Below are 11,972 nucleotides of genomic sequence, written 5' to 3'. Positions count from 1 at the left end.
AAAAAAAGCTTGCAGGAGACGTGATGGTGTACGAAAAAAAGACTAAATGAATGAGAAAGGGTCTTAAAGACCTATGTAGAAAATGGAAAGAAGGAGATGTGTAAAACCAGTTCAAGGGCCAAGCTGAAGTCATTTGAGATGTTACAAAAATAAATCTAACATAAAATTTTATACCGTTTACATAGTAATATCAAACAGTCTTTAACCAAATCTACACCCATACAGCTCTGTGGCATTGTACTTATGCACAGCAATGATTTGAGCTAAATGCTAATGTCTGCATGCTAACATGCTGATGTTTAGCAAACAGAATGCTCAGTGTGTTAGCTTGATATTTTTTTTGCTAAATAGCACAGAGGTCCCAACAGACACTGCAAGTGCAGACTTTTTCTGTAGCGCCAACAGCTGAGTGATATTTTGAAAATTTAGTGAAATAGCTAAACTTTTCAGTGGATTATCATGAGATTTTGTTCAGTCATTCAGGTGCCCATGTAGAATGAATTTTAATCACTTTGGCAGTCTCCTAAATCTTATTGCCCCTGTACATTGGTTCATGACATTCCCATCAGCCTCAGCCTTGACCAAAACAATAGACCAACCACCAACCATGTCATGCAGAGAGGCTTCTGTGGCTAAAAAAAAAGACAGGATGCACATGAACTGTCATTAATAGTTTATTTCACACTACATGCTACTGATCCAGAGTGATCGACAATAACTGTATTTCTTTCTCTAATGTTAGGACCACAGGTCAAGAATGCAGATAAAGTGTAACAAAACAGTGCATGTGTAACTTCTACACAAGATGCTCAGGAATGTTTTGAGTGTCAGGAATGTTGGAAAGAGTTTGACTCCATAATAATGCTAAACCGTGAGTGGAGTTTAAAGAAGACCTGGAAAAAGGTTGAGGTGCTCAGTGGTGGAAGAGCCGCAGGTTGGTGTGGACCAGGGTGATGGCCTGCTCGTTACAGGCATTGATCACAACCTCGTCAGCAGCAGAGCCCGCTGGAGCTGCGATGTACTCCACGCCGCTCTGCAGACAGACACAGAGGGAAGGAAATGATAGTTAAGATGGTTGGCAAGCTTGTCAGTACACCACGATTTGCAGGAGTAATGGTTTACAAAATAGAAATGACAGTTGGTGTGTAAAAGGTGCCTGTAGGCCATTCCCATGCAATTTTTATGGTGGATATGGTATAAATTGATGCTTTTGTGAGAGGTGTTTTATATATATACCCGTTTAGCACGATCTATGTTATCTCTGAAGGGGAAGAAGGCGTCTGAGCTGACAGCTACAGCCTGCAGGGAGCTGATCCAGTTCTTCTTTTCAGTTTCTGACAGGAGCTCAGGCACTTCGTCATACTTAGACTTCCAAACGGCCAAGTCTGGGCCCTGTCGACACAAAATACAGACAATACAAGACGTTTCATTAATTTGGCACATTTCGTGATAAGATGTGACGTCATAAATCATTCAACACAGAGCAGAAAGAAGGACTGTGTATCCGAAAGCCACTGTGAAATGGATTTATATGTCTACTGTCGCCACAGCCAACTGTTCAGAACGGTGCCTAATCCAATTACAATGACAAGCCACCTACATGGATAACATTACACTACTTCGTTAACCACTTTATAAAATACAATCAGAATCGGTTTACAAAATCAAAAGGTGCTGTACTGTGAGCATCAAGCCCGCTCTGTGGCTCGATGTCATTTTATTTGCGTCTCAGTAGGACAAAATAACGGTTGATTTGCTCAAGTTACGTTACTCTTTGCTTGATAGTTCCTCTACAAGAAAGTGTGCAAGTGTATTTTTTTGTAAGGCTCCTCATCCTGCCAACTATTTCCCCCACTCAGTTCCACACAAAGATTCAGGATAAATCTTTTTTTTTTCCCCCATGTGTTCTACCGTAACTGCTGCTTTATCTGCCCCATCTTACCTCTCCAATGGTGTTGCTCACATATTGGTCAATAGCATTGGCCATCTCCGCTCGCTTCACTCCACTGCAAAACTTCATGTCCAGGACACGTGGGTGATGTCTCAGCCACCAGTTATCAGCTTTGTCACCTGCCAGACGTGTGCAGTGGATACGAGACTGCTGACCTGCACCGATACCGATAACCTGCCAAACACAGTCAACAGGAAACCTTTGAGAAAAACATGGTCCAGTCAGATTCCCTTCTACTCCTTTTAGCAGCCGGTTCTTACCTGTCCATCTTTGGCATAGCAGACAGAGTTGGACTGGGTGTACTTGACAGCGATGGTGGCCACAGTGAGGTCACGCACAGCTTCCTCGGAGAGCTTGAGAACAGAACAATCCAATGGTCAATACTTCAGGTATGTTGTGTAAAAGTTTGATGTGCTATGTAAGGACAAAGCAGAATGAGCCTAAAATACAATAAGTAAACACTCACAGAGCCCTTGGAGACAACGTTGCTGAAGAATTTCTTGTCGATTAGTCCTCCATTCCTCTTTTGTTTGAGATAGAGACCAAACAACACCCTCACCTCAGTCTCATCAGGCTCATAGTCTGGATCCATCTGGGACAAAATACACAATGTTAAATCAGAAAAATTTACTTAGCTCTGATATGCAACATCTTACTTATTTAAAAAACAGAAATAAGGAACTATAGAAATCTCTCACCTGAAGCACACAGTAGTTTCCATTCTTCTTTTTGGAGAGAATCTTCAGTGCCTCCTCATCATAACCAGGAGCAATTATGCCATCTGACACCTGAGAGAAATCAAATTGAATCATGATCAAGCAAAACAATTTCACAACAAAAAGACAACTTTATCAGAGTTTGTTCTTTGACACACGATTTTACCTCTCTTGATATAATCTTGGCAGTGGGAACATCGCACACATCTGATACAGCAATGAAGTCTCCAAAAGAAGACATCCTGTCTGAACCTGCAGGTGTCAAAACAGTTAAAAAATCTGATCAATAAGAGTTTATTTGTATAGCACTTTTAGCAGTGGAAAAATAATAGTCCTTTCATCCGATTCCACAGAGAGAGTAATCAACAAAAGCAGGAAATGATGATACGCCATCCTAATAAAAACACATAATTGGACAAATAAAACTGAATTAAAAGCCAGATTTAAAAAAGGCATGGCTTTGTTTTGCTTTCTAAAAATACCAACATTCTCTGCTGTCCTCAGGTCTTCAGGTTCTAAAGGGTTCATAGACTACAAAATCTGATACATGGGTAAGAACAGGACCAGTCAGAGCTTTATGCTGTATAAAACATTATTTCTATACAATGTATATGAGTCTATTTCTATTTCTTACTTTTTTATTGTACTTTTTTATTCTTTTACCATTATCGTAATAGTTGTTTATTATAACTTTCTGTCCTTTGGCTGCTGTGATGAAGAAATGTCCCCGTTTGCAGGACAAATAAAAGGAAATTCTGATTCTGATTCTTTATAAAACCTATAAAATGATCTTGTTATCACTTCCAAGCAGCCAACTTGAAGTTTCTTTTTTTAAAATCTGTATAATGTACTGTCGTATACAATTCATTGTTCCTGACCTCTTGCCCTGGCGTAGGCCGTGGCCAGCGGAGTCAGATCCTTTAGTATGTCGTGCACCATGCACACTTTGGCTTCCTCCTCAGTCAGAGGAACTCCAACCGCAGCTCCTTCAAAAGAAATGTGTAAAGAGTTATTACTGATTCACAGGGACTTCATTTTCTACATCTATACTCTGAAGGGTGAGTCTGAACGCCTCTTCTGGTCTCACCTGCAGGGCTGACATGTTTGAAGGAAGTGGCAGCAGCCATGCCGAGAGCGCTCTTAAGCTCCCTGACCAGCTGCCAGGCGTTCAGAGCATCACACAGGTTGATGAAGCCAGGGGAACCGTTGACGACTGAGAGGGGGCAGCCACAGAAATAGAAGCAAGAATAAAAATCAGTGACATTTAAGGATACATTTGTGATTTTCACTATGTTTTTGGAAATCAGCATCATACTGAATTGAAGAAGTCACTTCTATCCAACACAGGATTTTACTTCTGTTCAGTGTTTCTCCTAAGTGTACTGTATTATTTCACCATACATGTAACAATACAATGACAAAAATCTTTGTTTTTTTCCCCTTTACCATCTCCATCCCACATATTCTGAGGCAAAATAAATGTATAAAACAAAAGCAGGTCAAATTAGAACAGAAAATACATTTTGCACTGATTGTACATCTTCAGCTCAGGTTACTGTCAATCAAACCAGATCCTCTTTGCTGGGTGTGTAAGCAGAAATAAACTACACGCTTGGTAGAAACACGAGAGAATAGCATTCACAGCTCAGGAGTGAAATTCATATAAGACGCATGTTCTGTCCCTTTCTTTTGGGAGGGGGCGTGCTTTCCCCCCAATAAAGGGTAGGGGAAACACTGCTGTTGTTAGCTCTAATCTGGGAATAATGGTAAGGCATAACGGCCAAAACCCCTGCTGTTGTATTCATAACCTAAACTTGGCTGTGCTGGTGCTTCTGTTGCAATCACTGATAGTTGGTCTGGACAAAACCATGAGTTAACATACATGTATATGCATTCAAGCAGAAAGTTGAAAACAGCTACTCTGGCTCTGAATTCTACAAAAAAAATCCAAAGTCTTAATATGTTATATATTGTTTTAGTTCCACACTTTACCATCCATAGAAAAGCAATTTGTTGCTTTCATTGTGGTTTTTGTTGTGGACCATTTTATGCTAAATGTAGTCGCAAGGCAGGAGTATTAAAATGATAAATTGTCACTTTTACATTTTGATTTGTACAAATTGATCAAACTCTATAAAATGTATTACTGGGTTGGCTTTGGATTTGATGGTTGGTGGATTCTGTTCCTTTGTTTCCTTTACAGATCCAGCCTAGCTAGCTGCTAGCTGTCCAGAGGAAAGCTAAGCTATCACCAGTAGGGTGATAATCATATTTCCCAAAAATTCAAATAATAACTCCTTTTAAGACAATTTCTAACACTGACATGTTGTTGTTATGTGGGTCTACCTTTGAGGGGGAGAGCTGGGCGTAAGGTGTAGAGTTGGGCGGGTGCTTGGTGAGGGTTCATGCCATAGCGTAGAGGCAGTTGAGAAACACCACGACTGTACTGTCCACGAAAATAGTCTGATATGGCCTCATCGTACTGTGCTGTGTGTGTGAAGGCCTGAAAATCAAAGAACATAATTCATGCAGATGTAAAAGACAACATTTTTGACTGTGTACCAAAGACGGGATATAAATCTCAAAGTATTTACAACTTAACATTCGACAATTAAGAATTTCATACAAGGTTGTGGTGACATTATGACGGCTACGTCTGCATTATTTCTGTATAGTGGAGCAGATTAATGGCATATTTCAAGAGAATCGTTCAAATTGGTATACAAGCATGAAATTTGGCACAGATACTCTAAGGGTCACTTTTTGGGAAAAAGGCGTTGGCCACCCAAAAATTCAACATGGCGGCCATTTTTTCAAGTGGCCGCTATTTCTTTCAAATGCTCATTATGTCAATCGTTCAAACAGTGACGTAGGCATAACATTTTGTGAAAATACTCTCTTAAGAAAGTTTTTTTGGAAAAATGGTGCTTGTCCCTCAAAAATTCAAGATAGCAACCATTTCTCAAGATGGCCGCCATTTTTATTGAATCCTTACATCAAATTTTCAAATAGTGATGCTATCATCAAATTTGGTACAAATATTCCTCAAGGAACATTCTCATGGAAAAAGGTGTGTGCCACTCAAAAATTCAAGATGGAGACCATTTTCAAGATGGCCACCATTTCTGTCAGAGCTCAATTTAGTGTGTTAAGGAAGGTTTTGTGTAATAGAGTGAACGTCATTACACATCCACTGCTGTGGAACTCAGCATGGGGTTCAGTGTCAGCTGATCTAGTTTTACTGACACTGTAGTTCTTGACTAGTAGTAATAGTATAACTAGTGTCTCAAATGCTGTCTACCAGCCCCTCATCAATTAGCTAGTAATAGATGTAGTTAGATAGCCACACCTGAATTAACAGGTTGTGCCAGCGCGTGAGAGCCGAGCCAAGGGTAAGCATGGCAATACATGACTTGTTCATGTATGCTTACCTGGAAGGTGTACAGATCACATGGGACTTAAATGATACTGGATGAATGATCGGGCTCGGTGAAGGTGACCCGAACCTAGTTGTATCCCATACCTGAATGTGTACTATGTCTATGATTGAGGTGCCTGGCAAACTAAGTCATTACCCTCCTGTTCTGACTGATAGTGACCTGGAGATCCTTGAGAAGTTTGTGGTCCTGCAATATGATCGATCAAGCACAGCTGTTAGTGTAGATGAGGCTAGACTTGACATGTTTGCCCGAAAGCAGAGGCCATATGAAGCCATTCCTCCAACAAGAGCAGCTCTGCTTCAACACACTAAACATGCTGCATATCAGGCAGGCTGCATATGGGTTCAAGCAACTCAGTGTCAGCCAGAAGAGTCCTGCTGACTGGGGATGGAAAAAGCTTGGTGAATAATGGGGGGGGTCTTCTGGACAGCAAATGCACCAATTGCACAAAGTTGTGAACAACTAGCCACGTGTGGCTGCAAATCAGAGTGCCGTGGAAGATGCAAATGTTTTAGATTGGGTTTCACTTGCAATTGCAAATGTGAATAAAAAAGTAAGTAGCCTTGCGGTGGGCCGAGAGCCAATTTCCCGATTCTGGACCGTGATGTATATGTACACCTTCCTGGATATGTTGCCCCCAATTCAACACTTGTTGACTGTCAAGCAGGGAGGCATTGGCTACCATTTTTAACAGTCTTTATAATGACTCGGCAGGGCACAACCTCTCAATCTCAGGTTGGACACTCTAACCACAAGTCCTTTGAGCTGGTAAATATGTGAAAAGAACTTGTGTGTTTTTTTTTCCAATCCTTCCTTTTTACTCCGTCCCAACAGAGTACACTCTTAAAGCAACACCCACCGTTAGATTAGATTAGTATTTTTGCTAACATGCATGTGTGCATCAGTGTACATACTACCGAAATGACGGCCTTCTTGGAAATGGTCTCCATCTTGAATTTTTTATTGGCCATCCAATTTTTACAAAAAGTGGTCTTAACAGAGTATTTGTGGCATATTTTCTGTATCACTATTTGGAAACAGTGGCGATGAACATAGGACAGGAATGGCAGCCATCTTGAAAAATGGTTTCCATCCTGAATTTTTACTGGCCACTTCCTTTTTCTAACAGTGGCCCTTCCTGTCTGTGGACTGCACCTTGCCGTGGTGGAGAGGCTTGTCTTCAATGAACCTGAGAGCTATGCCGGCGGGGATTTTATATCCCTGGCAAGTTTAACTAAGCCGGACAGGAGAGGAGGCAGACAAAGCAGATATTATGACTATTTGACAGAAATGGTAGCCATCTTGAAAATGGTCACCATCCTGAATTTTTGTCCTTTAGAGAGTATTTGTATCAAATTTTATGCTTGGATCACTGTTTGAATAATTGATCTAATAAGCATAAGCAAGCAACATGTTCCTTGAAGAGTATTTCTGCCTAATTTTATGCTTGCATCACCACTTGAACAATTGAAATAATTAATATTCGACAGGAACGGTGGCCATCTTTAAAAATGGCGGCTATCTTGAATTTTTGCGGGACAAGCACCCTTTTCCATTAACAAGTCCTTTAGGGAGTATTTGTATCAAATTTTATGCTTGGATCACTGTTTGAATAATTGATATAATAAGCATTGAATAGCAATGGCGGCCATCTTGAAAAATGGCCGCCATATTCAATTTTTGAGTGGCCAATGCCTTTTTCCAAAAAAGTGGCCCTTAGAGAGTATCTGTGCCAAATTTCATGCTTGTATACCAAAGTGAACGATTTTTTTACTAATCTGCTGCACTAGTAGGCATCATCCCACAGCAAAGCCATTTGTATGCTCAAACAGGTCCATTTAAGTCATTCAGTTCAGTATGTCTACTAGACGAAAGTTCACAGGCTGTCAAAAGTTCAACTAAACACAAATGTCAACACACTGATAAAAGTCCTGGACTGGACTTTGCTTACAGATGAGGGTCAGTGCAGGAGAAACGGCAAAAGAAGCGAGCACAGGCTTCAATCGGTACTGACCAAAGACACAATTTGGTGACATAAACTGAGTGAAATGATCAACATGGTGATATTTAACCGTCTTTCGTCTCAGAAACCTCCTTGCCTTTTAATGTGTTTTGTAACAGTCTATCAGCATGTTGTTACAATTGTGCAACAATTGTTGTCATTTTAAGACGGAGGCACATTCCTTAAAAAAGCCAAAGGCATGAATCACCTCTTATTCCAAGCCAGTGACTAGAACTGAGATTAGACTGGAACAAGTCTGAACAGTGACAGGATGGATTAACAATTTAATACTTGTGATTAGAAGATCAAGGAACGCTGATCAGTAAACCACAATTTAAGTCCTTCTAACTAAAATATTTGTATATGTTTTTCCATGTCTCATGAAACTTGTTTTAGTTTAAGAGTGAATATTACAGATTTTAATGTAGGGCTTCAGCTAACTATTATTCTCATGATCAATTAACAATGTAACGATTGTACAATCATTTGGTCAATGAAATGTCAGAAAATGGTGAAAATTTCTAATCAAGATTTTCCAAAGTCAAAGAAATATTAAAATTGCTTTTTAATGTCCAAACAGTCTAAAATATAAAGATATTTAATTCTCGAGAACTAAGAAAAAAACATAAATTCTCATTTTAGAAGCTGACACTGGTGCATTTTATTCAATTATAATTTAAAAAACAATTTTCAAAATTGCTGACGGTAGATAGACCACTTCTTTCTGTTCTAAAGTAAAGCTTTCTGGTTCCAATCCCTTCTTAAAAAGTCCTATGCATTTTCAAAAGTTAAGAATTGGGGAAGAAATACTTTTATTCTTGAAGTTACCCTAAATGTGTTAGTCTTGTACTTAAAATGTTGTGGGAAAGAAAGAGCAGCAATGTTACTTTGAGGGCCAGCGTCCTGCGTGTTTCCAGGGCTGTATCTTTGTCTCCTGAACTCCCCATCTCCTTGGCAACCAGTGAGTAGTCAGCAGGATCACACACTATGGTGACGCGAGCATGATTCTTGGCCGCTGCTCTCAACAGAGTTACGCCGCCTGAGAAGAATAGTAATCATCATCACAGTATCATTCTTATTATAGAAAAAGAACAAATATAGCTTTTAATGCAATGTGACAGGATTATCTTTAGGTGCCGTGCATTACCATTATTCATACACATTTACATCAAGTTTAGCTTGTCATCCTGAAATGAAATGCACACAGTCTTCTCCACACAACTCACCGATATCGATCTGCTCCACAGCATCTTCCACTGTGACACTCGGATTGGAGACAGTCTTCACAAATGGGTAGAGGTTGCACACCACCACTCTTAAAATGAGCGAACGCAGAATAAGTGCAAGAATCTTCATGAAGATCATCATCATCATCATCATCATCATCATCCGTTTGGGGAAAAAAATCCAAACAGCACACACATACTTACCCAAGAAAACAAGAATACCAATTATGGTGAGTTTCCAAATTTGAATCATGCAATATCAGTGTCAGAGAGTACTGGGATCTCTGAGGGCCAACATTCAAAGTTTCCCTTTGTGCACCTTTGCAGCTTTAGAAAATGTCTTCATGATGAAGGCAAGACTCGATCTTTGTTCTAGCTTTCACTGTGTGTTCATGCTCATGGCCACTTAAAATGAGCCAATGGAGAAACTCGTTTGACTTTTTTTATTAAATGATTTACTATCTTTAATTGGGCGATATGTAAACTATTGGTTGAGTATGCGTGACATAATTTGGGCCTTTTACAAAGATTTGACAGACCATGTGAGGCTTTGTGCACACAGATCCTCATGTGCTCAAAATTACACTGTTGAATCTTTTCACAGTTCATGTCTGAATCGTGTGGGCAAAACAACACTCAACACTTTATCAGAGAAACTGACTCTAATTTATCAGTTAGCTTTCATCTATTTTGTCCATTTCAGATGGAATAAACAACAGCAGGATCCTCTGTTCCACAGTCTAACTGCAAGGAAGACTATTAATTTCATTGATTAATCAAATGATCCATTCAAACCTTATCTCATGCACACAAGGAGAAAAGACAAAAAGACTCTGATCCCATCATCCAATCTGGGCCAAATTCTGTCGCTATCAGGTGTGTAGTTTCTTTCTGCCAAGACAACACTGTGACATCTCATATCTAATCACATTCTGCCAGTCCTGAACAAATAAGAGTCACAAGATGAGTTTAAAGCAGCAACAGCAGTTTACCAATTAACCAGCTTCTAAATCAGCTACATGTGCTTCCTAATAGCACAACACAAGTCTATACTTTAACCATATTAGAGTGTGATCTGCCTGGCAGCCACAACTTACGCATGCTCTTTGATTCCACATAGTCCATTCATCTCTGCTGTGATTATTTTAAGTTTATTGTGCACAAAAAGAATCATTTCCACCATATTATAATACAGCCGAGGCTTTTTATAAAATGTTAATGTTTTGGATGTTTCCAGTGGTTTGCAGTGCTTCTCTCACCTGACCAGGCTGTAGCCCAACTTCTCCATGTCTGCCGAGTCGGAGGGGGTTTTCCTGGCCAGGATGCCTCCATGGACAGCAGGGTGGAGGGTCTTCACTCTGCCTCCCAGCATCTCCGGGTGTCCAGTCAGCTCAGACACGTCCCTGACACACAGCAGAGACACTGACGGGTTAGAGAAGGCCATCCACAGGTGGCTGGGCTATAACATTTAGTGGATTTGAGGGGTATAAAACAAACAAAACTACACTGGATTTCACTTTTATTCAGCGCCCACCTGACAGCCAGTCCAGCATCACGCAGGGCTTTGGCTGTACCACCTGAGGCGACCAGAGACAGACCAACATCCACCAGGTTTTTGGCGAAGTCCACCAGTCCAGTTTTGTCTGACACACTCAAAAGTGCTGCGAGGAGAGACGAAGAGAGGGCTGAACAAACACTTACACGCATTTTTTAAATGGAGAAATAAAAGTGTGTTTTAGCTAGACACCGTGACCACGTTGGCTAATGTTAGCGAGAGCTAGCATTCATCCTGCATGTCGCAGAAGAAAACTTTATAGCGTCGACAGCGAATTAATTAAATGAAGAAGAAACTCTTACCGAGCTCTGAGGAGGCCATGTTCACAGTCACAGTGTTTGTTAGCGGTCTGTGTGGATGTGCAGCGGGTTTCTGATGAGTCTGCACTCGGTTCAACCAACAGACTCTGCAGAGGGAAGATATGGAGTTCTAGAGTAAACTGTACACGCTTTTCATTTGGTCTATCATGTGCTTCAAAACTACAAAGACCCACCCCTCACACACAAGCGCACCTCTGAGAGCCAAGCGGCGCACAAAATGCGCATTTTATATGCGCAGACAGGAGCGGAAATATTTGAGAGAAGAAGAAGAAGGGGTTACGGTTAGAGATATGAATCCATTAATGCATTAAATGTAGGCCGTACAAGAACGACAAAAAAAATTAAAATAAAAATAAAAATGACAAGAAGAAGAAATAGGTGAAGAAGAAGATGACGAATAAGAAGAGGGGGAGAAGAAACAGGTGAAGAAGATGAAAAAGAGGAAACAGATAAAGGAGATGATGATGAAGAGGAAGACTAAGAATAAGAAGATGAACAAGAAGAAACACAAGAACATGAAGATGATGAATAAGAAAGAGATGAAGAAGGAGCAGGAGACGACAAAGAAGAAACAGAGGAGGAAACACGAGATGAAGAAGAAACAGAAATAGATGGAGAAGAAGAAGAAGAAACAGAAGAAGGACAAGAAGACAAGCTGTATTGTAAACAATGGTGCCTGCGATCCACAGTTAGAATATGGGCAGTCTAAAATTCTCATCTCTTACTTAATTATGAATTTTTTATTTTTATTTTTATTTTTCC

General features: G+C 40.2%; 1 protein-coding gene across 1 annotated transcript; it reads right to left on the bottom strand.

The window, feature by feature from the left end:
* Positions 1-658: 658 nt before the first annotated feature.
* On the bottom strand, positions 659-11,388 carry atic (5-aminoimidazole-4-carboxamide ribonucleotide formyltransferase/IMP cyclohydrolase). The gene is made up of 15 exons (XM_030415386.1): positions 11,193-11,388; positions 10,870-10,996; positions 10,595-10,738; positions 9,336-9,424; positions 8,997-9,148; positions 5,014-5,170; positions 3,755-3,880; positions 3,546-3,653; positions 2,834-2,919; positions 2,650-2,739; positions 2,418-2,543; positions 2,212-2,304; positions 1,943-2,125; positions 1,237-1,392; positions 659-1,033 (listed from the first exon to the last, which is right to left on the bottom strand). Exons 1-15 carry the CDS (start codon positions 11,209-11,211, stop codon positions 914-916), a joined length of 1,776 nt encoding a protein of 591 aa, XP_030271246.1. The 5' UTR covers positions 11,212-11,388; the 3' UTR covers positions 659-913.
* Positions 11,389-11,972: the final 584 nt, after the last annotated feature.

The sequence above is a fragment of the Sparus aurata genome, chromosome 4 (genome assembly GCF_900880675.1).
Source record: "Sparus aurata chromosome 4, fSpaAur1.1, whole genome shotgun sequence".
In the NCBI taxonomy this organism is placed as follows: domain Eukaryota; kingdom Metazoa; phylum Chordata; class Actinopteri; order Spariformes; family Sparidae; genus Sparus; species Sparus aurata.
This window is presented reverse-complemented; position numbering and strand designations above follow the sequence as displayed.

Coding starts and splice junctions, on each gene's coding strand:
- atic (XM_030415386.1), bottom strand. Junction 10,739..10,869: donor GATGCTGGACTGGCTGTCAG/GTGGGCGCTGAA, acceptor GCTGTGTGTCAG/GGACGTGTCTGAGCTGACTG. Junction 9,425..10,594: donor TTGGGCTACAGCCTGGTCAG/GTGAGAGAAGCA, acceptor GCTCATTTTAAG/AGTGGTGGTGTGCAACCTCT.